General features: G+C 41.9%; 1 protein-coding gene across 3 annotated transcripts in view; it reads right to left on the minus strand.

Annotated features, from left to right (window-relative positions):
* Window positions 1-18,237, minus strand: part of LOC143893421 (protein fem-1 homolog CG6966) — a 28,976-nt gene extending 10,739 nt beyond the window's left edge. For 2 of the 3 annotated variants that reach the window (XR_013255790.1, XM_077398773.1), the window contains exon 1: window positions 17,589-18,237. Coding sequence is in view for 1 of the 3 variants with exons in the window: in XM_077398773.1 (XP_077254899.1) it covers window positions 17,589-17,648 (60 nt within the window). In the remaining 2 variants the exon portion in view is untranslated. Of the gene's footprint in view, window positions 1-16,828; window positions 16,852-17,588 lie in introns of those variants that run through there. The other variant, XM_077398774.1, reaches the window with a different exon arrangement.
* Window positions 18,238-23,405: the final 5,168 nt, after the last annotated feature.

The raw sequence follows: 23,405 nt of genomic DNA on the forward strand, positions 1-23,405 counted from the left end.
ATATATACGCGGATACAAATACTACAAGGCAACGATCCTTAGAGGAGTGAAATGTGCATTCTCTTTTTCCGTGACTCATTGTCGCCAGCGATAAAAACGATGACCTGAAATTCGCACTTTGTCACCTGGGAAAGATCATTAACCTACGTGAACTCCATCATGATAATTAAGAAGGTAACGCGCTATAAGAAATGCGCAAGAGCATAACAATCGCAACAGCGTTATCTGGTCCGCTTGTCTTATTGCTGGTTCACGCTGCTTTGTTTCTTCCCGTTTCCCATCCTCATAGTATAAATATATCTTAAACGTCTTATATCATATTGTAACATTATAATATATTGTATATTATATAATACATCTCACATTACATTTGAGAATTTATCTTTATATATTTTAACTTCGGGGAATACAAAAAAATAACACAGGCAATTCTTATCTTTCTTTCGATACGATGTGATTTTACATACACAAATATAGCTAAATTTAGTAGATGATAAAGGTCGATTCTCAATATCGGTCAAGTCACAGCCCGGTCACGGTCTGATAAAAAATAGTTGCCATTAAATTCAATGCTTTTTCGAGTTTGCATTCATTACTGCCGGTCACGCTTGACCGCAAACTCTAAGAACCATTGAATTTAATGGCAACGATTTTTTATTGCATCGTGACAGGACCGTGACATATGACTGATAGTGAGAATCGACCTTAATGATACAGATAGCATTATAAAATTGATCGATAGGAGATTGTCATATGAATAGTGGGAATGCATTAAAAAATCCATGATCGCAACTTGACCGTGATCTGATCACGACTTGACTAGTCAGTTACGTCTAGTGAAAATCGGCCTTTAAGGACAAAGTCGTATTACAATGTTGTATTATATATTAATAAATTCGTAAAATTAACAACTAAAAAAAAAATAGAAAAGATATGCGGAAGTAACTTCTGTATTTTCCGTTTCTTACTTTGCTTGTGAAGTCAATGGGGATTTACGTCCGAATGAATGATTAGAGATTTAACGTTTTAAATAAAATCAATCTCGAGTGGTCGGCCCTGAGAAAATGATATATTTTTAAAACGGGTTTCGTCCGCTTCCGTGATTTGGAATTGATTGGATTGTGCACTCAAACCAGTCGGCCGAGAGGAAACGTCGGCGGTACTAACGTCCGACGCGTTTCTCGTTAAGGACAACGAACTATTATTGCCGGACGAAAATATACTCAGAGAATGCGCGCGCGCGCGCGCGCACCTTTCCATCAGTCCATTCTTCGCGAATGGGACTCTTTCTCTTCCAATTCGAGGAGAAAATTACTCCGCATCACCGTCATCGTGACTGGCGTAGCTGGGCATTTCCAGCTGTTACCGGGATTGCTATACAATAAAGAATCCGTCACCAAGACAGACAAAGGTTGCCCGCCCGTTTCAAGCGACTAATAGAGCAACCTTGGCATTTCTCTCGTGATTCATGGCCAACCGTTCGCCCGAAGTATACGATAATTTTAATATATTCCACACATAATTACATCTACAACGATCACAATCATGAGTTTTCAATGATTTAAAAAAAGAATACGTTGCGAGCGGATATTCTAGCTCGCAAACCAAAAAATAAAGCAATATGAAGCAATAAAAATCAATGATTTATAGTCAAATTAATGTTTATATCCAATTCTTAATTACAATATTATGTTTTGTCGTAAAAACCTGTGATAAACGTTCTATGTAAATTATATATAAATCTTTTTAAATGTACCTTATAAAAGATCTGCAATGTGCTAACGCGCTTATTGTGATTTAAATGTATTATAAAAATATATACATCCAGTAATTTTTGTGCCAGTATAATAAAAATAGAGATTTAATTTTACAAATATTTTACAACTTGTTTCATGATTATTGTGTAAAGATTGCTGTGCTTGTCCAACATACAGCGTTACATCGATTATCCGCGAATTATTCAAGAACATGTGTAGAACTTTCCGAACCTTAGATCGCTTCTATTTTTAAAAGATAATTTGTTAGTTTGTTCTATTTCGATCGTAATTTTCAGCAATCGAATTGTTGAACACAAAACTTACCCGCGTGAATGACTCGTCGTTCGGCATGTGCTCCATCGCAAATGGATAATTATATGTGACGTTTGACCTTTGCGTAATTGAAGTCACGCGACGAAAACTCGAGATATATCTTAGAAAATGCGAACGATAGATATGAAAAAGTGTCTTCTGTTATCATCTATCTGTTATTTCCTGCAGCACGATATTCGACGAATCGCGAGATATCTGCAACCATGTAGTAAGCAAGTCGCAAAAAAATATTCGTTATTACGCACGCGAAAGAAATATGATGAAATTGAAATATGATTTTAAAATCTCGACATGTAAATTAATGAGCATTTATAAAATGCAAATGCTGTCCAATCACGCGCAACGTCTGGTATAGTTATTATCGAATTATCGGACAACGAAATAAAAATCCGAGTTAAACCTATTATTATTGAATTATCGAGCAAAAAATTGATCAATTCGAATAAAAAAAAAAAAAAGATAGATTTCATAAATTAATAGAGAATTTATCTTTATTTTTGCGTTGTCGTCGCATTACAGAATCAGAATTGGAATTCCTATTCAATCAACTTTTTCTAAAACCGGCCAAATTTGAAACAGAATCACTTTAAGAAATGATACAAATTAAAATATGATAATCGATACGCGAATTGCTTGTAATTACTTGCGAGTAACCGATAAGGATCAAACCGGTCCGATTACTGATGAGCGAGAAAGAAATCGCGTGTCCAGCCCGAAAACAAAGCAAAGGGACTAGGAACAGTTCAGACGTGCACTCGAATTATTACTGAGGTGGCTTCCTCGAAGTGCGAGCAAGGATTTAGCTTGACTCTATGAGGAAAAGAGTAGGGGGTGAGAGAAGCTCAACCACGAGGTGCAATGCGTAATATAGGAGGTGGATCGGTGGATGCATTGAGCTCGAGAAAGTTGTCGGTCCAGGCGAGTTCAATTATGTTTATACCCGTAAACGATACTTGCGGAAATAAAAGAATTTTATTAAATTATGTTCATCGATCGAAACTGTACTACACTTCAGTCTTTGAGTGTCGTTAATTACGCGAATACTCTGTATGTGATTATTCTTAGTAATGATTTGATAGTACTTATGATCGTATCAGTAATATATACGACGTGTTATAATTGTGTATATCCTGGAGTTTAATAACACGATACTTATACTAATATATAAAAGTGTTACATTAAAAGTATATAATTATATACTTTTCCCTATGCTTTTTAAAATTTTATTATAAATATAGTATTTACAATAACAAGATAATTACAGGACATTTTTCCGACGTATTTGAAAATTACTAGGTGATCGTGGACCATCACTGTCAGCGATCAGGCGAACTGGTGAGTCCGGCCGAATCGTACAAGAACTCATGCGACCAGACGCCAGCTTTCTAATTGTTCTTCCCGATCGGTTTTTGCTGACGGAGTGCGGTTACATAACAGGACGTCGCATCGGAGAAAAAGTCAGGTAATGCTGCTCGTGCGGTTACGTGGCGTTGCGCGAGACGATCACGGCGAGAAAATCGCGTAATCTTGGGAGAACTGCGACCTTTGCAAAGAAGCTCGCGCACTACAAACGCAATTTACTCGATGTCATTCATTTTCGAAAAATATTCGTGTGATCGACAGGTTTTTTATTTTCCTAACAGAAGTTAAAGTTTCTTGTGTCGCGATTACAAAATAAACTTGGGACGAGAGACAAGATGAAAGGAGACTTTTATAAGTTTCATTCAAGACGCGAGTCTTTTCAATGCCATTGACACCGACGCTATCGTGTCGCACGCAAAAAGTTTTAATAATGCTGAATAATATTCTTGTGAATAATCTACTCTTTCGTTACACAATACGCCTCGAAGCGGTGCAACAGGTTACGCTAACACGCACTTCTGCAAACATTAAATCAGCCGCGCGTGGCTCGAAACGTGGAATTGATTATAATATCGATCAACGTCATGATTGACATCACAAAACTTCTTATTTTTGTTAAAATTTGATAGAAATAATTGCACATCTCGCGTGATTGCAGTTAAATAAAATTACATCTCGTCGCGGAATGTATTAAATAAAATAAAAAATAAACTATAATATATTTTTAAATTATAAACATGTTATGAATAATTAATAATAGAATGTAGTAAACTAAATTAAATCAAATTTATTTATAATTTTAACAAATTAAATAAATCAATTATACGTATTAAAATTAAGAATGATTATAGTTACGTAGAAACAAATAAATCGCAACAGCATGTTACAACAAGATATTGCGAAGCGATGCACGTGAGTCGCATCGCGTATGCAAATGAAATTCAAAAACGGGAGACAGAAGGAGTGAAACGAGACGCGCAAAAAATTGACGGTGTCGAACGTACGTAAGGCCAAGTTATGTCAAGTTACACGGCGCGTTTACTTTCTAAATAACGCGGCGTTACGTGGACCTTCGGCAAAAGTATTACAACTGTAGTGGTGACATTATCGACGATGAAAGAGGATATGTCGCGTGTTCATAGTTCATAGTCGTGAGATCTATTAAGTAAGACTTGATCCGATACATCGCGTTCGTTAGTGCATTTTTTGTTATTTGTAATGATAGCTTATATAAATATGATTTTTAAAAAATTGCTTATTATATTTAAATTTTCAACGTTTCCTTTTTCTTAATTTTAGGCAGTTTCAGAAAATGTTATTTGTTATTTATAGCGCGACTGTGTATTACTATCTGATTATTATTATCTATACCTCGATGCATCAAGTATTGTGGGGAATCATTGTTTTTAACTTCTTACATATTTTCCGTTTTATTTGTCTCAATTACTTATCATTTTCTAAATCAAGGAGTGCTCCACTAGCATTACGACAGTTTAAAGTTTTCCGGTTTTTTTCCAAAAAGATTTAATTCCGCTGATTTTAGTGCTACTTATGCAACACATTGAAAAATGACCGGGAAATAATGCCGGCGATTATTCGGGGTAACGGATAATTTGCTTACATCTACACAAGGAAACAGAAATGCAATTAATTTTATTTACATTCTATGGGACGAGGAAGCATGAGGAAGTATTTTCAATCATCGGATTATCGTGCAGCGTTGAGGAAATATGTTCTGAGAAAAAAAACCTTCGAGGAAAAGTAGTTGCGGGAAAAATAAGAATCATGTTACTTTGCATTTGCGAACAGCGTAAACTGATAATATTCAAATTGAAAATAATGTTATTATGCCTATTTCAACTACCGTGCATTACGTTATTATAACTCGAATAATAACGTAAAATGTTGATTGCGTGCGGCATTAACGTGAGAAACATAATTTTGTCCATTCGAGGAATATACACCACTTACACAAATGACCGTTGGAATTACAAGAACATCTGCACCACTATATACTTTACTGTTGCATTGTTACTCGGCATAAAATTCACCTTCGTCATTATTACTTCCGACGTGCCTCGGGGTTATAATTTCCAACTAGCGCCTTGCAATGCAAATATATAAGTGCCCATTGCGCAAAGTTCAGTCGATCCATTAAATCTATTGATTAGGCCCAGTCATCGCTCTATGTACTCATCACTAATTACCTGCTCGATCATTGTCCTAATTAGGATAGGAATATTATTTGCCTATATTAGGAATGTGTGTATATGCGCGCGCGCACGTGTGTGATTTGTTTACGAATCATGCATGCTGTTAGAAGTCACTGATATTGAAAAATAGAGTTAGCTCTCTCGCATGTGTGCGTATTTGCGTATTTACCATGACTAAACACGTTACAAAATAGATCAAAAATCAAAATCATTTGTGTCAATCACTTTTGCAAGAAATAAAAGATTTATATTTATACGGTTTAGAATCTTGAATTGCGTTATTTATTGCTGATATTACCAAATTAAATTTCAGTAAGAAAATATTTGTTTTAATTTTTTATTGCAAAAATTGCATCACACCTCGCGTAAAAATAAAAATTCGTATAAAATGTTAAAGGGAGCAAATGATTCTCGCAATCGCAAGTACAAGATGCATACGTAAAAGACATTTCTGAGTAGGCGATATAAAAGTTGAGACTGTTCCACGCACGAATACCATGAATCACTGATAACGATCACGCATGTTTTTTCCATGTTTCACGGTACAAGAATCCGAACGATCCGGTTGATTTTCCACGTCATACGAAAGACGTTAAGTATATACGTAAGCAGTTTTGTTTACAACTCGTTCATGTCTTAAAAGACGATTGCCGTCTTCGCACTCATAAATATGTAAAATACTTGGCGGTATTAAATATCAATATGATACTGAACAGATCTCCAAGATGCACAATGTGCTCGATGACGATTGATATTCGATTACCGGACTTCGCATTGAAGGTTCACGCGCAACATGACGCATTTTTGCATAAAATAGCGCAAATTCTGTACATCAACAAAATAAGATGTATGGATATATGAAGAAATATGAGAATAAGATATAAGACATTTATTCTGAAACTCGTTCTGAAAACACAAATTCTATTCTCTTCCTCTTTTTTCTTCTTGCAATAAAATGCGCTATTTTTTTTATAATAGATTGGACAATTTTTTTCCGAAATCTCGTTAATGATAAGTTTCATAGAATTATAATTTTCGAAAATTAGATATTTACAAGAGAAAAGTCGCACAAAAGTATGTTAGGAAATGATGACAGTCAGCGGAAATTCGAATAGTGAATAATTTCGAGAACTCATTCATCAATGACGCCATTACTTCTATAGAGATAATAAACAGTACTTTCCCAATAAACGGAGATATTCTTCATGACCGCGAATAAAGATTCGACATCAGATTTAATGAGAAAATATTCAAAACTCGATTTATGCCAATTTCTATGCTCAATTATACTCTCCAAACATCAATTTCTATTATTGTCCATAAGAGAAATATAATAAAACGTATATCTAGAGATATGAAATATGCATTGAATCTTAAATTTGAGAGCGCGCGTTCGTCTTGCCATCTCATCTCTTCCACCGTTTCACTTTAAGCCGAATTATGCTTCAGTTATGCCTCTGACTCATCGCGTATTCCGTTCGCGTACGAGATAATATTAGAACACGGTATGAGAGAATTCGGGTGCAATCCGCTTTTCAAAAGTTGACGCGACACGACTCGAGATCAAAGCGTACTTAAGAACACTTGTGTAAATTTATAAGGAATAACGACGTCTCCATGTACGGTTTGCTTTTAAAGATTATTCTTTTGAGAAAATAACGTAAAATGGTATTACACATCGCAAACAAAAAATGCTTGATAGAAATAATCGTTTTAAAATATCGATATCGTGATGTTACGATTAATATATATAATAATTAAGGAAATGCAATCCAAATCAATCCAAAATTATTTTACGTTTATGTACCGTGATAGAACAACAAAATATCAAAACTACATTCTAATAAATTTTAATTCTAATTTTTAATATTAATTCTAATCTGGTTGATTTCGATTGATATATTTGTGCAGTCCAACTGTTAATACTAAATCAAACAGACATTTTTTCTCAATATAGATCCAAGTTACTCGCGTTATTTTCGTACTTGGTGTTGCACGTGCATCCGTTTCATCCGCATCTCTCTCATCCCATAGAAATATAACTGCGCGATCTTTAAAAAGGATTGCCGAGAGCCCGATCGGTATTTTTCCAGAACGTGCTATCGTAAGACAATGACCCTTTCGATTCACTTGTAGACTGGGGCAGCGGCGGGGCGGAGAGGGTCGGCTTTCGACAGAACCGTTCTCTCGGTTAGTCAAATAAATATTCAGTCCAGAAATCCTGAACGTCTACGCGCGCCGAGTGTTTTTGAACCGAATACGAAGAAGGGGAGCTTGCTTGGAGTTGCTTTCGTTCGGGAACAAAGACCAAAGACACGACGAACGTCGATGACTCAAAACTTAGTCCGAGGAACAAGCGGCAATTTTTTGGAAAATAGACTCTGATTCGAGGACAAAAGAATTAATTAAGAATTAAGAAAAAGTTAACATAAAACTTGAAAATGAGCAAATACAATTAAACAAAGACAAATGTGATTTAATACAGCTAATATTTTGATCATTACTTTTTATTTTTTTCAATTTTCCGTGAATTTTTATTTTATTTTCTAATTGTAACGCTTTCTATATCTTTGCGTCCATATGATATATTTATCGATTTACAAGACGCAGTTGCAAGGATAAAATGTCACTCGGTTGTCACCCGCAAAGCCACTTTGCGTAATAAAATGCATAAACGCACAATTATGCGAATAGCGAGTAGCGAAGGGTTTTGCGCGTTACGAAACGTGGAAGACACAAACAGCGCGAGTCCGATAACACGAAAAAACGTGATTGCGACGTGGAGCGCGAACTGGCTTTCAGGCAATGTCAAGGTACCGAGCGAAGCCTAGCTTATCGTGATTACGGCGAGTCGAATGTCGCGATTACACCGGCTGGGCAAGCCCCGCGCTTTGTTCGCGTCAGCGAGAAAGGATTTCAGACGGAGACAGAGATAGTACAACGCCGCGAAAACGCGGAGGTCTCTATATCGATCTTCGGCTATGCCTCAGGAGCCACCAGATGAGACTCCCGGTTTCCTCGCCAGACTCCGGTTTACATAACGCGGAATCATGGGATTTAAATTTCCAACGAGATCGAGCATTTGCACGAGAGAATAAAGAGGAAACCGATCGACCCACTTGAAACGATTGTCCTCCCTTCGATTTCGATGAGCTTTGAATACATCACGCATATCTAAAAGATATTCCATTCTCCCGTTTTTTTCTTTAGACAAAATTCGCGTTATTTTCCTTCTAAATGTCTTGCATTACGTCAGATGTATTTCCGCGATCTGACTCAAGGAGTGAAACGTTCTACTAATCACGAAATGAAAACAAAGCCAGATATCTCCTTTTCCTGGCTCCTTTTCCTTGCCTCGCCTCGCACGTGTGATTGGTAGTTATCGTTATCTATTTCCGTCACTCCCACTGGTACAATTTCTCCCACTTCTCTTATACTTAAACCTTCAAATAAGCTGATTCTAAAGTATTTCTTGATAATTTTAAAAAACTCCGTGTACGTATTATTCTTTATAAAGAAATTGGGGGAAAAAATTTTACTTGCAGTCTATTTCAGAGAAAGTAATTGCGATGGAAAAAAAATAGCTTGATAATTAATAATATTTCATTGTAATACGAGGGTCGGGACGAAAGTAATGCTTCCCTAATTTTTTTTCTTGCGAGTCTGGTGTCACAGAAAATTTGGCGTTTCACTGAGTTGTTACTTGAAGTCTCTACAGTTGCACTATGTTGAATGGCGTTGTGATCAGTTACGCGAGTGTGTCACATGAACAGTTCAAATTGGTGTGTTTCAGGTATGTGTAACGGACAAGGGCGGTGATTGAATTTTTTACCGTGGAAGAAGTGAGGCCTATTGAAATCCATTCGCATTTCAGAAATAAATAATGATACCATGAACATTTCACAACGCGAATGGATTTCAATGGTTACGTTTAGCATAAGAAAAAGCAACTTAGAGACCGATTTTTTTTTAAATAAAATTGGTCCTTGCTTTTAGTTCTTCCCTGGAACCAAATTAGAAACCAATAATCGTAATAAAGAATCATTGAGCGCTCATTGAGCTGCTCCGAACGCAGCCTTTGGAACTCACGCCTTTCTTCCACGGTAAAAAAAATTCACCGCCCTTGTTTGCTGCGCATATCAGAAACACACATCAGTTTGAACTGCTCGTGTGACATATTCACGTAACTGGTTTCAACGCCACTCAATGCAACTACGCAGACTTCAAATAACTACTCAGTAAAACATAAAATTTTCTATGACACCCAGACCCGAAAGAAAAAAAATTAGGAGGCATTACTTTCGTACCGACCCTCGTAATATAATTCAATATTTTACACGTTAAGTTTAGCACATTCATTATTGATTATTTCTATATACAGGGTGAAACAGTGTCCGGTCATTTTGGGACACTCTGTATATGTATCATTTAGCTACCGTATATGTATATGTATATTGTATATGCATCATGTAAATCACATGCTTATCGCGATTAGTTCGTCGCTACTATTAGGATTACAACTTTATCACGTGGACTGTCAAGTACGAATGCTTAGTTCTTCAGATTACAAAAAACGCACCGACGATGTTGGTATATTATTAAAGCATGCCAACGAAGAAAAACCGCGCGCGCCCAAGTTTTTCGATCGTCGCTGCTTCTTGCAGTCTTCAATTAAGGAATTTATGTTCATAAAAATCGCGCTTTCAAAGATAACTTCGCAAAAACGCGAATCAAGAGGATTCGAGAGAAATCAGAAACGGAGTCAAGCTGTAAATTGGCGCCAACCTTGAAACGGCCGTCCGCGCGTTACGCAATTGCTCGCGTACACGTGTGTGCAAAATTGCGTTAAACACTCTATTGCTAGTTCAATAACTGTATCATCTTGCGTAATAACGCCGCTGTCGGATCGATCTGTAAAAAACAATCTTAACTGCGCTAATTGCGGCAGTAATCGTGCAACTTTAATCGACGTTACATCATAATCGTTCAGGCAATTATCTGAACAATCGAGTAAGCGAATGATCGCGAGTGTTTTTCTTTTCCTGGGTACAAAATTAATAACCGTGGTATCAGTTGCTAACACAGTAGTATTATAAATCATAAATCATACAACGCGATCTGTTTGACGCGAGCAGAATCGATTCTATTCTCTTCGGCGTGTAGGCTCTCGTTCTTTAATCTGCCCTGACCACCGATAACATTCTTTCGTCGACAATCCCGCCGAAAGGTCACGGGGTCCTCGGGATCGTTACTTTGCCGATTGAGTGGTTCATTTCGGGTTACACCTGCGAAGCTATTTTAATCATTTGCATTTACAGCGCGCTTACGCTCGCCTGTTGACTGACTTTATAAATAGACTTCGGTAGGTGGATCGATTTTAACGTCGTTCGTTTGCCGTTAATAAATATTACGCTTTTTATATATCAGTGACGGAATTAATGCGGTTTAAATAGTTTAATTTTTCATTGAACTGTGCGCCGCGGCTCTTATAAGCGGCGCGCGCAAATTATCGTCTTATTGTGTGTCAATGATATTATAATTATATTTCACACGTTGCGTGGTCGCAAAATGTCAAAGTATCAACGTAACGAAGTAGCATGCGGATTTATCGACAACACTTCACGCTCTTATCAGATCGAGTTTCGCTAGACTATTGTACGTGAGAATTTTACAATTAGTCCTTTGGCTGCCGGACTCGATAACTCTCGACGATATCACGCGACGAGATAAATCGTCCCCCAACACGAAATAGATAGGCGCTTCTATTCGACAGCTCGCAAACATCCTCGCGAGGGGAAAGTCGATTATACAAACTTGGCGAGGTATACTATTACGTACACACTCCCCGGTCGTTCGAAGACGCCCCATGCACGACGGCGCATTGTTGTGCGTTTGAAGCGCGCCAACCTTCGTCGGTGGGACAAGCGCGATCGATCGAAGGCTCGAAGGTGAATAAAATACGACACGTTACACGTTACAACTATAAAGCTTGCGCTACGCTAAATCCGCAGTCGCGTATATGCAGGCGTACAACAGAGTCTCGACCGCAAGTGGGCATCAAATGCAATAACGGTGAAACGTATGAACTCGCGGATGAGTATAAGTGTATCCCGTCAGCCGCGAAGTGGCCCCCGAGTTCACTTCCTCGCGGGCGCTGGGCCCGAGTTGCCTGGGCCGATCGTCGCGCCGCAGTTCGACGATCGATTCCGCAATTTATGCGTGATGGGAGGTTACCTCGCAAATTCTCGTTAAATAACACGCGCGCGCGCACGACGACGTCTCTCGCCAATTTACTAACGGGTATTAATAGCCGCGCCAGCCCGTACACTCCCTCGAAGCTATAATACAAGTACGACATCGGAGGAAACGCTAAATTTTCGTTAATCACCTCGCTGCTGCTTTTGATTTCGATAAATATTTATGACGGGCTTATATATATATATACGCGATACCGGTTAAAAAATGTATTTACGCGTAAGATGTTGAAATTAATAAGGAAATCAAACATTTCTCATTAATACTTATCAATTCTTATCAATAAAATCTAAATTAATTTCAGACTTGTCAAAGCAAAGAAATAAGTTAACATAAATATACATGTATTACGATATAACAAAAGTTATAAGTAAAAAGAATATGATGTAATGTAAAGGAAGAGAAGAGGAAACTGCAGAGATACAATAAAAAGTTATAATTTCCATTTTTTTCTCTCTCTTTCTCTTGTAGATATATCTGGCGAGTAGTGTTTGTAAAACGGAAAATATCTATCCACAATCTGAAGATATCTGCAAATTAATATATACTTTAAAAACACATTTTAATTGCAAAGAGGAAATAACAAATACGATGTAGAGATTCTTGACGAGATACATATTATATATATTGCTGAATTTAAAATACGACCACGTTCGAACACGCCGCCACACCAGCCGTGACGACAAAATTCGTTCACGACGCGAGAATTTTAGAATATCGGCAATCGTTGTCACAAAGAATTGCCGATTACATCTCCGCGCGTATCTCGCACATTTTGTCCAAAAACGCTTTCACGCGTGAAGACGAATATATCGACGAATCGCGACAGTCGAATCATCAGGCGCGTTACGGGCGATAAGCAATTTCATGATAATGTAAGAGACGAGCGGCGGTAAATTAATTTGAGCCTTAATCGCTCGGTCTGAATAGTATTAATTCAACTACCGCTATAGCATTGAAAGTGTAAATTTGTATCGATTGCTTCCTCTACGCCGGTCGATTAACTCGAGAATCCACGATACAAGGCCTACATATACCGCATGGTCGGCCGGCACGATCTGTCTGTTTCCGTCATCGCGTATCGCGCCGTGAAATCGTTAAGGTAGTTCGATGATGAAAGGCCGAAGTCGAAACAATGTTTATAATTTTTTTTATTTTTATGATTATAAAAAAATAGAATAACGCATCGCAAAGCTTCGTAACGACGTAAAGAGATTATTTAGTAAATAATTTTTACGTTGTAGAATAATATTTTTTGCCTGAAATAGATTACCTAAATAAAGCGTATGTTAACGCGTCGCTTGACTAGTTTTCAACTTTAATTATTAATTAAAAAAAAAACTGTATACGGTGGATCGTGTTCACCTTCAACTATAAGCTCCCTCACAGTGTCCTCTTTCCGCATCGATATGTATCGTTCAGACATTTTTGGCAAAAGATTTTTCGCAAACTCGCGTTATTCGTAGGAAAATAATCTCTTTTCCTATTAGACCAATGTTAAAATCATTAAAATCACCTAATTTTAAAATTAAATATCTTGAGAACGGGACGGTAAATTATCTTTTTTCTGGGCTTAATCGATTCAAAAGAGATCCTTTTTTCGATATAAAAAATAAAACCTATCACTTTTGGCAAAAGTTGTTCATCGTCGAACTACCTTAAGCTCGAAGAATGCCGCGACCCAAAGAGATCCCCGTGTTGCGTGATCGTCGAGCTTAGTCGTCACTCTTCCCTGCTTATAATACGGCGCGGCGCATATACCCGCGCGTATGCGTAATCGATTATTATACTTACCACGAGAAAACCGCAACCGCGTCCGTCGTTTTCACACGTCGCTTATGAATTTACAATTAATTCTGCTTTTATAATTGCAAAGACGCTCGCGTAACTTTGATGACGTCGGCGTCAAGATGTACTTTGCCACGTAGTTTCTAAACCGTCGGCATATAGATACGGAGAAGCCGCGACACATTTCGCACATATAAAGGCCTATCCACATAAGACGCAGGACGCGAGTCGCAAGCACACACACAGTCTACATGTCAACCTAACCTCTTTGTTAGATTGACACGTAGACTGTGCGTGTGTCTTGCGACTCGCGTCCTGCGTCTTATGTAGATAGGCCTTAAATCGCTCATATTTACGCAGTGCGTTCGACGTCGCAACATATCGAACGTGCGTGTTGTACACGCGAGTAAGAGGCCACGCAACGCCAATTTTCGATAAGACACGCAAGGCGCGATTTCGCGTTAGTCATCCGATCGCCGTCGGTGATCGCCGATGAGTTTTTCGGCACGCTGCGTATGTTGTTTCGACATTTTTTCACGCGGGACGGACGGAGGCCCGCGCGACCAGGGCAGTTTCGGCCGTAGGCGCGTGTGAACGTGTGTGTGCCCCGCTACTAAATATAACCGCTGCGAAGCAGCGGGGCTATTTCCTACTCGAGATAAACGCGAGTTGAGAGGAGAGAAGGAAAGCACGCGCGCGCGCCTGTGTTTGGCTCTCACGCCGTAGACCTCCGAAAAAGAGGAATCCGCGCTTTCCTCCCCCCCCCATTTTTCGCCGCGACGCCACTTATCGAGGCTTCGGTTATCGGAGCGATAACCAACCGATCTCGAGTGCATTATTCCTACGACTGCAGATTTTCTCCTCCGATAGGTGTAAACTCGACAAAGGACGAATAAGCGACTGTTTTGTTCAAACAAATCGGTCGCAAATTCAATATCGTACAATCGGAATTCAATTATCAGATATTTATAGCTCCATGAATATCCGCTATGAATGTGATAAATATTACTGTGCTATACGAGGTGGTTTGTTTCGACTTTAGTATCAGATATAAAAAAATATTATTGCGGATAGAGAATTGTGAAAACAGCGAACTCTGCGAGGATCTTGCGAAATAATTGCAGAATCCCATGCATTATATACCGTTGATTCTCAGAAAGTAATTGTCTTTAAAGGTCGTAGATCCTATAACCTTCTGAACTCACAGATCTTTGTCCTATGAATCTTTTATCAATATACATAGGGCATCTTATTTTTACCGATGCTTTCGTCAAGCGAGTGTCGTCTCTCCAAATCGATCGAGGAATCTATTATTAAAACCGGAGACGGTTAACGACACGTATACGGGAATGAGATCAAACGCCAGATGTGTTATTACATCGTACATATGTCTCGGCTAAAATTCGTCGCTCCGAGATATCAAATATTCGCGCGGAGTTCCGTCTCTAAGTACTAACGCGCTCGCAAAAACGCGGCGTTACGAATTCGTCACGGTTTGCCGCGGGGTTAACCGTGCCAGACGTTTGGAAGTCGGGCGCAAACGAAATACCGTTAAAGACAATCCTTTTATCGCGGTCTGTTAACGCGCACGCAACGCAGATAGAAATATTCTAAGGTCGGGCGAGAACTTTCGTTGCCGTCGTTGCGAAGAGATTTCACAAAGGCGAGCTGAGAGCACATGTGTAGTAAATGTCGATAAAATTGCCGAGGAAAACCGGAAAGCGATCTTGCGCGTTCAAGGTCTCTCTCACCTCTGGATATTACCAGTTCGGGAATTACACAAGATCTTCGACAAATGTACCGTAACGGAATCAGCTGTTGAGACTTGCCTCGGCAAGAAATTAATTTCGAGATAAAAAATATCGCGTATGATATTATATCAATTACTTTTGTATGATAAAAAACTGAAACGTGACACATATGTCAATGTATATGACGAGGGAAAGAATTAAAAAGGAAGAATTAAATTTTCTCCCTCCTGAGAACAAATAACGAAACCTTTTTATTCGATTTCGAATAAATCTAAGGTTTAATAAAATTTTAAATTTGCGTTTCAACGCGTGAAAGGTTTGACTTAAAAACCTGAATGACGCAGGATCAAATTTCACTGTCCATTTTCTCTGTGCAAACGTTAAATTTAGATAGATTGATTAAATCGGTGAACGTTGGAAACGTTAGCTGTAATCGAGCTATTTCCGTCTAGCAACCCACAGCAACCGGTTAACGATCACGTAATTTTTGAAATTTCGAAATTACGACGAACCCACGCGTTCGCCTTTCATATTAACCGACCGACCGACGCGTCTGTCGCGCCGTGAGAACTGCAAATATTTACCGTAAATTCGTGCGCCGACCGAGGGACCCGTTCGAATCGAATAGTATATTTCGATCGGCATTTCGACCGTCCGCATCCCGTGCGTGGAATAATCGAGAATTATCTCGCTTTACTCTCTCTCTCTCTACGCTCTAAGTGGAAAGATAATCGTGCGGCGGCCATACTCTTTGCCGCCCGTCTACTTCGGATTATTTTTATCTTTTGGCACTGCTCTCCGCACATATTTCACTTCTCGCATCCGTTAATCGTCGTCCTCGAGTTAATGCAACGCAATCAGGCAATTCGCATCGTCGTCTTCGTTTCTTTTCTTTTCCGTTACGTTTCCTCAATTAAAATCAGAACGCTTTTCGTTGAATTTCAAAAGTCGGGGCTACGTTTTAATGCAGCCCGGCAAGGATATATACGGAAAGAAAAAGAGTGCGCGCGGGATATCGGGTAATTTTGGCGAGTGAAACATCCGAGAATTCGCTTCCCAGGTCGACCGCGCCGCCAATATTTCTCTCGCGCTTACGTGGTCACCGATGGAAAAAATATGCCGCGCCGTCGAACGCGCGATCGTTTGTGAAATGTAGGTTTAAGAGGAGCATCGAAACGACCGACGCTTTGTGCCCGCAATCTTAAAAAGGTCAGACCTCGTTTGTCGCTCTCGACAAAAGGCAGAACGGTCGCGAGTGTTCTAAAATTAAAAAAAAAAATAAAAATAAAAAAAACACCGTACCGTCGCGCAAATAAAGTTTTAACAAAATTGACGTTTTTACGAAGGTTCAGCCCTGACCGCAAATTACCTTTTCTCCTGCTTAACTTGTTATTTTTTTTTTAACGAGGATGTCGCGATTCGTTCCCTCCACGTTTCGCGGCTTCGGGGAAGAACAAAGCGGACTTCGGAATCGTTCCGCGATCCCGTCCGTGGAAACCGAGCTCGAGCCATTTTTGACGTACATACGTTCGCGTCATCCGATGCCGCGTCGCTCGCGAACGAAAAGCCGCGCTTTATTCCGAGAGGAACGCGACGGCAGCTCTTCTCGGTTGCGGAATCGCAAGAGCGCGGACTCGTCCGATGCTCCTACGCACTCTACGCGGCATCGTCTCTCGCGGAAACGTCGTAAATTAACCCACTCGGCTCGCGCCGTCTCGCGAAAACATTCGCGCGTCATCAAGACGGCGACCTCGAGACAGCGCTCGAGAGAGAGAAAGAGAGAGAGAGAGATAGATGCGCGAGTCGGAAACCGGAGAAACCATCGCCGGCGATAACGCGCTTTGTCGCACGCACGGTATCGAACGTGAAATTCCCGGTATAACCGCGAGGATTCGTTCCCACGACCGAGGTCCGGTTTTCCCGGCGCGGGCGGACGCGCATCCGAAATGTTATCGCGAGAAACGGGGAACGAATGGAAATTCGCCTCGGCGCGTTCGTGACAGCTCCGCGCATAGCGTCGCGTCACTTTCGACTCGTCCGAGCCGCGCCGGTTTTGACGGAGAGTCGGCCGTGGGTTCGCCGTCTCGAAATGTCAACCATCAGCCCCGCGACGTAACCCGTTTACTCACCTTGAGGCGCTTCAGCTTGCCGTCCCTCGCGGCGTTGTACACCACGCTCTTAAAATCCATTTTCACATACTCCGGAGCCGAGTCGCACGTCGCACCGCGGCCGCCCCGTCGTCGTCGGTCGCGTAAGCGTAACGTAATTCCGTTACCGTTGTCGTCGTTGTCGTTGTCGTTTCAACCCCGGACAGGCGAGCGAAGCGGCGCTTCCTCCGCTCCCACCCGGCGATAGCGGAGGGGCCGGGGAAACGTCGTCGGCGAGATCGCGGTTACCACCGTTACACGCCTTCCGCTCTCTCTTGACGCCCCGCGGAAAACGAGGAACGGGAACGTCGAGTCGAGGAAACGAGCGCGCCGGCGATTCGCGAGATCCAGCGAGATCCCAGGTGAGCGTGGGCGAGAACGCGACTCCGCGGAGCTTTCGTTCGCGCGTCAGGTCAGTCAGGTGGCGGCACCGGTCCGGCCCGTTCCACGGTTCGTAAACGACTAACGACGACTGAAGCTAGGAGCTAGTGGTGAGCTCAGAGCTGTGAGCTCGCGCCCTCGCGCCGCCGACCGCGCGCGAGATCAATCGCCAGCCAGTGCCAGCTGCCAGCTGTGCCGCGTCCCGACGCCGAGCGCAGACGCGTCCGGTGTCGTTCGCTTCTTCCTTTCTTTCTTCGCGCGACGCGCGCCGCGACTCCCTATTCCTGTGCGTAGTGTGGGTCCCGACGGGCGACGGGAGAGGGCTCTTCCCCCCCCCCCTCTCGCACGGGTCGTCGTTCGTCGTCGCCGCGGGCGGTCCGGAAGGAAACTGCACGACGTCGGCGATGTTGCGTCGCGACGCCGACAGAGCGCAGCACCCGACGATTTCGGACTTTACGGAGCGGAGTTTTGAAGCGGAACCCTGCTCTTTTTTTTTTCACTATAAACGTAAAGTACGTCAATTTAATAATCATATTAAAAAAGTCATAATAAGATTGTAATTTGTAACGTGTTTCGAATATAAAGAGGGATTATTCGAATCTCATTTATTTGACGAATTTTCGAGTGACTCGAGAGCGAGAGCAATTTAAGTAATTCCAGCAGAAAAATAAAGATGTCTCGTGCGTCAACTATTACATCGATGCGCCGCGCCGGCCAAGTTCGAATAATGTCCATTTCTATATCCACGCAGGTTAATTCTAATCTTGGTTTAATTTACCTTTCATCTTCTCCTAATTCTAAGAGTTTAGTATGTTTATTTCTACCGATAACTTTAATCTCGGTTTAACTTACCTTTTATCTTTTTTTAGTTGTAAGAATTAGAAAAAGATAAAAGGTAAGTTAAACCGAGATTAACGTTAATCTACATTGATAAGAAATGGACATTGGAAAAAGATAGAAAGTAAGTTAAACCTATAGATTAAAGTTAACCTACGTTGGTAGAAATGAACACAAGCCAGAGCTCTGATATCAAATAAGGTATCTAGAATGACGATCGCGACCGAAGGCTCTCGCTGTTCTTTAGGTATTTTTCTTAATGGAAGAAAGACAAATGCTGGCTAATTTCTTCGTGTAAATCATCCATTCTTCCTCGTCGAATAGCCTTGTTGAAATTTAAAACGCTCGTTTTCAGAAAAAGCGCGCGCTACGTAGGGATTCTTCGTGATACACGTTTATATAAATTTCTTTCCCACGTCTTTCCGGCGAACCGTTTGAACTTTCATTCGTCCGATAAGCTCGCGATGGCTCGAAATAAAATACGCGACTTCCATCGCGAAAGCGCGACGTAAAAAGGAAACAACTTTACCCCATCCGTCGCGCAGCGCACTGTTTTCTCGTAACAGTCGTCCTTAAAAAGTTTTATTACGCGTTTTATCGCGGAAATTTACTCGTTCTTCATCTCGGTTTCTCAACAGGGTTGAAATTTATTAAAGGTGTCTTATTGTTGGCAAAACTGCGAGTTGTCGCAACGAGACTTCCAAAGAGTCGATCGATCCAGAACTCTCTCCGCTTTGAAACAATTTTACAAAACGCGAATTTCGCAAAAATTTTTACGACAGATTATTCCGTCAGCTGATCGACGCGTGATCCGAGGAAATTCCATGCAAACGAATTTCTGCCTCGGTAAACGAGTCGCTCGACGCGTCGTCCGCCTAATGAATTTTGTATGTTTCGCCGCGTATGTCGCAATAAATTTCTTATTGAGCATGTACGACGATAAAGTACTGGTGTTACGCGATTAAAGATTATAAGAACGTATCCTCGGGATCAGCGCGTCATCAAACAGCGCACGTTTTACTTTTTATACTCATCGCTATATCTAGCTATTTGTGTCGTTCTAAATTTTATATTAGATAGCGTCTGTCTTTTTATAAAAGGCATCAGTTTTTTTACAAGTATCTTTTTATAAGGCAATTGTCTTTTTATAAGCGTTTAAAAAGATTTCAATAATGCCGGCTAATCGCGGCAGTCAACGCGCAATTTTAACCCTTCGTATAGTCACACTGTCCCAGTCTCGATTTTGAATAGTTGCCATTTTAATGGCATCGGTCCGATCGGGTTCAAATAATTCTGGAACATACCTCGAACGTTCCGGAATACAAAACAACTGCGGTTTTGTGAGAAATCAAATGGCAACGTGTTGAAAAAAATCGTGAACGAATACATGATTTACGGTTTCTACCTAATAAGCGCGGGTCAAATTGACCCAGTGGGACTACGAAGGGTTAAAATAAACTTCGCAAAAATATGCGAAAGAATTATACGTTCTACGAGAATAAATTTCGACTAATGTGCTCGTTATCTCATTTTCCAACGATACGTGCACGTTCATAAATATGAAAGATCGCATTTCGTATGAAAAAAAAAAGAGACGAAGTCGGTGCGACGTCGACAACCGCGACCGTCGACTTTCGCGCGTGATTTTTCGATGATCTCGCGCGCGCCGATACTTCCGTAAAGATATCGATTTCCTCGGGGATGTATTAGGGTCTTCCCCTCGGCGAGAGAGCCGTAATACGTATCGCCGACTGCAATTACCTGCCAAATTGTTACAGGCCAAACTCGAAGAGCGTAGCTTGTTATTAGTCACGCGACTAAATGAAAAATGTGAGATAGAAGTGTCGAGAAACCAAAAATTGAATAGAGTTAACAGCACGTAAAAAAAAAAAAAAACGTGAATTTCGTCAAGGAATACGAATCGCTGGTCGTCGATGCGGGCCCGCTGTATTTAAAAGACCGTACTTTTTTTTTCCACGTTGCATACACGTGTGTTGCGTACACGATCGCTGCGTGCCCCCTCGAGAAAGGGGTTCCCACGACGAAATAAATCTCCTCGCTCACGCCATCGCTCTCCCGTGACTCGTCACCCTTCCGCGACCGTTACCGGGAGTGTATCCGCTAAAGATTTCCAATCGTGTTTACGGTCGTTCCGCGTACTCTCTCAAAGTGACTCCCCCACGCTCGTCCCGACTCCCCCTTCGCGCGCGCACATACGCACATACGCGCACATTTGCCTGGTGCGACCGTGAATATACGGTTATACGCGTTACGCGCAGCGTTCGGTCAGTCGTGCGCGTGCATGCGCACGGATAATGAACGCGCGCGTGTGCGCGCGCGCGCGCGCGATGAAAAGCGCACGACGGTCTGCGGCTTGCGGCCGCCTTGAACGCGGCGCGGATACGTCGATGCCTACGGATCGCCTCTCTCTCTCTCTCTCTCTATCGGGCGACCACATTCTCGCAAATTGCGAGACCGATAAGTCGACGACGGGCCGGATCGCGCAGATTAGCGGATCGTTTGTCCGGTCCCGGATGCGCGATGACCGACCGCGAACTCCGTCGACGCGAATCCGGCTTCCCTCTGTCTATCGAGCATAAACATCGCTAACATATGTATATATCGCGATAATGCGAAACACTACACGCCGAGACAAGCGCGATGATCTCGAAATCCATTTGCGAGCGTCGCCTAAGCCGTTCGTCATCGCGCGACTTTTACATGGGATTTAAAAATTTCATGCGAATCTATTTCGCGTTGCGCAATAAACGGACATGCAAAATGCGCGGTATATGCGCGTTTTATGGAACGGAATTAATTTTCTACGCGTAAACACAGTCAATTGTAGCCGAACGGTACGGTTAGCCTCTCGTGGCTGAAATTCCGCGCGCGAATCGCGACGATAAATCGCGCTTGGAAAGCGGCGCATCCGATACGTCGGAATACTTGCCAATAAACCGTTTACTTCGTTATCGTCTTACGAGCCGCATTTTTACGAGCCGCGTTTTAAATTGTATCATTACGTAATTTCCCGGAATAATCCCAAACATTAACTTCTGCCACGAACTCCGTGACTAACTTACACAGTTAGATTTTTTATATACGCGGAACAAAGTGGAAAACAAATATGATTAAATCCCTTTTCAACTTTGTTTATTTCGTTGCCGTCTTACGAACCGCGTTTGAATACATCATCGCGTAATTTTTATCTCACGGAATATTTTCGGGATATAGAGAGAGGTCGAACTCTGGCTGGGATGATATTTTTCGCGACAAGTTCTTTACAGTGATTTAACAAGGATGTTTATTAGCATAAAAAATTAAATTGATTATCGACTTGAGTACGTAGATTTTTCCAACTGGGAGCCGCGTTTTAAAGATCGACAAAAAATTGACGCAGTTTACTCGGTTAAAAAAAAGCATATAAAATTCAAAAGTAATATAATATTTCATTGTTATATATTGGCGTTTTTCACTTTAATTTATCGTATGTCATAACGGTCACGTTTCACTTAAGATTTTCGACGTGATCTCAAAAGAACCGCGACTTCTTTAGCTAATTTACTTACAGTCCGATCCTTTCGAATGTAAAATAAAGGAGGAAGGTGGAAAATGCTTTTTCGAACTTTGGTTTTTACAAAAATTTCAATATCTCTGATTCCATTATCCCGCCCCGGAGCGAAACACGATGCGACGCAACATCGCGGCCGCCGTATATCCCGTCGATTTCTATTCACGATCGATCACGCCGGCGAGGAAGACATACATCTCGCGACGAGATGCGCAGGAAAACGCATCGGTATCGGTGCAACAGCCGACGTCGCTCTCGCTCTCATCTCGTCGCTCGCTCGCTCGCTCGCTCGCGGCAGCGGCGGAGAGAGCGGAGTATTGGAATTTCGAAAAGCCGCGGCTGGCGTACGTACGTACGCGTATGCGTGTGTATACGTGTGCGCTCAGGTAGACAGCCCTGATTTAGAGCATCCCCCGGTTGGCGGGCGTTTAACCGAATCGAGGATTCATCTCTTCCTCAAAGCAACGCGGCGGCGGACGCGATGCATGAACGGTACGTGCGTAATATGATGAGCGCCACACGAGCGACGTGTGTACACGTAAGCGCGAGCTTTATACACAACCGTGTCCGCTCATGCTCGCGCGCGCGCGCCTCTCTCTCTCTCTCTCTTTCCCTCCGACCCCGCTTCCTCCCTTCCCCCGCGCTTTGCCCGCCATTTCCCCCCCCCCCCACCCCGGTCCCTCATCCTACGTCGCTCGCGGCGGTTACACCCACGCCGAGCTCTCTACTTACGTTGCCGGTTGACTCGTGTTGTCCGGCGCTCTCCGCCACTTCGACTCGCGCCGTCTCTGTCGCCGGCACACGCACGTGTATATATCACGTATGTACATACGCGCGCGTACGCACACATAGCTACCCCCGCAGTCCGACATTCGGCATTCCCGCTATATAGCGTCGGCCTGCGGGATTGCGAGGGCGCGGGCGAGCGAGCGAGAGCGAGAGAGAGAGAGAGAGCGAGTCGACCGAGGGACCGACCGACCGGAGAGCGCGAAAGATTAAGAAACGCCGTC

This window comes from Temnothorax americanus, unplaced genomic scaffold (genome assembly GCF_048541705.1).
Source record: "Temnothorax americanus isolate GAGA-0224 unplaced genomic scaffold, ASM4854170v1 Scaffold12, whole genome shotgun sequence".
NCBI lineage: Eukaryota > Metazoa > Arthropoda > Insecta > Hymenoptera > Formicidae > Temnothorax > Temnothorax americanus.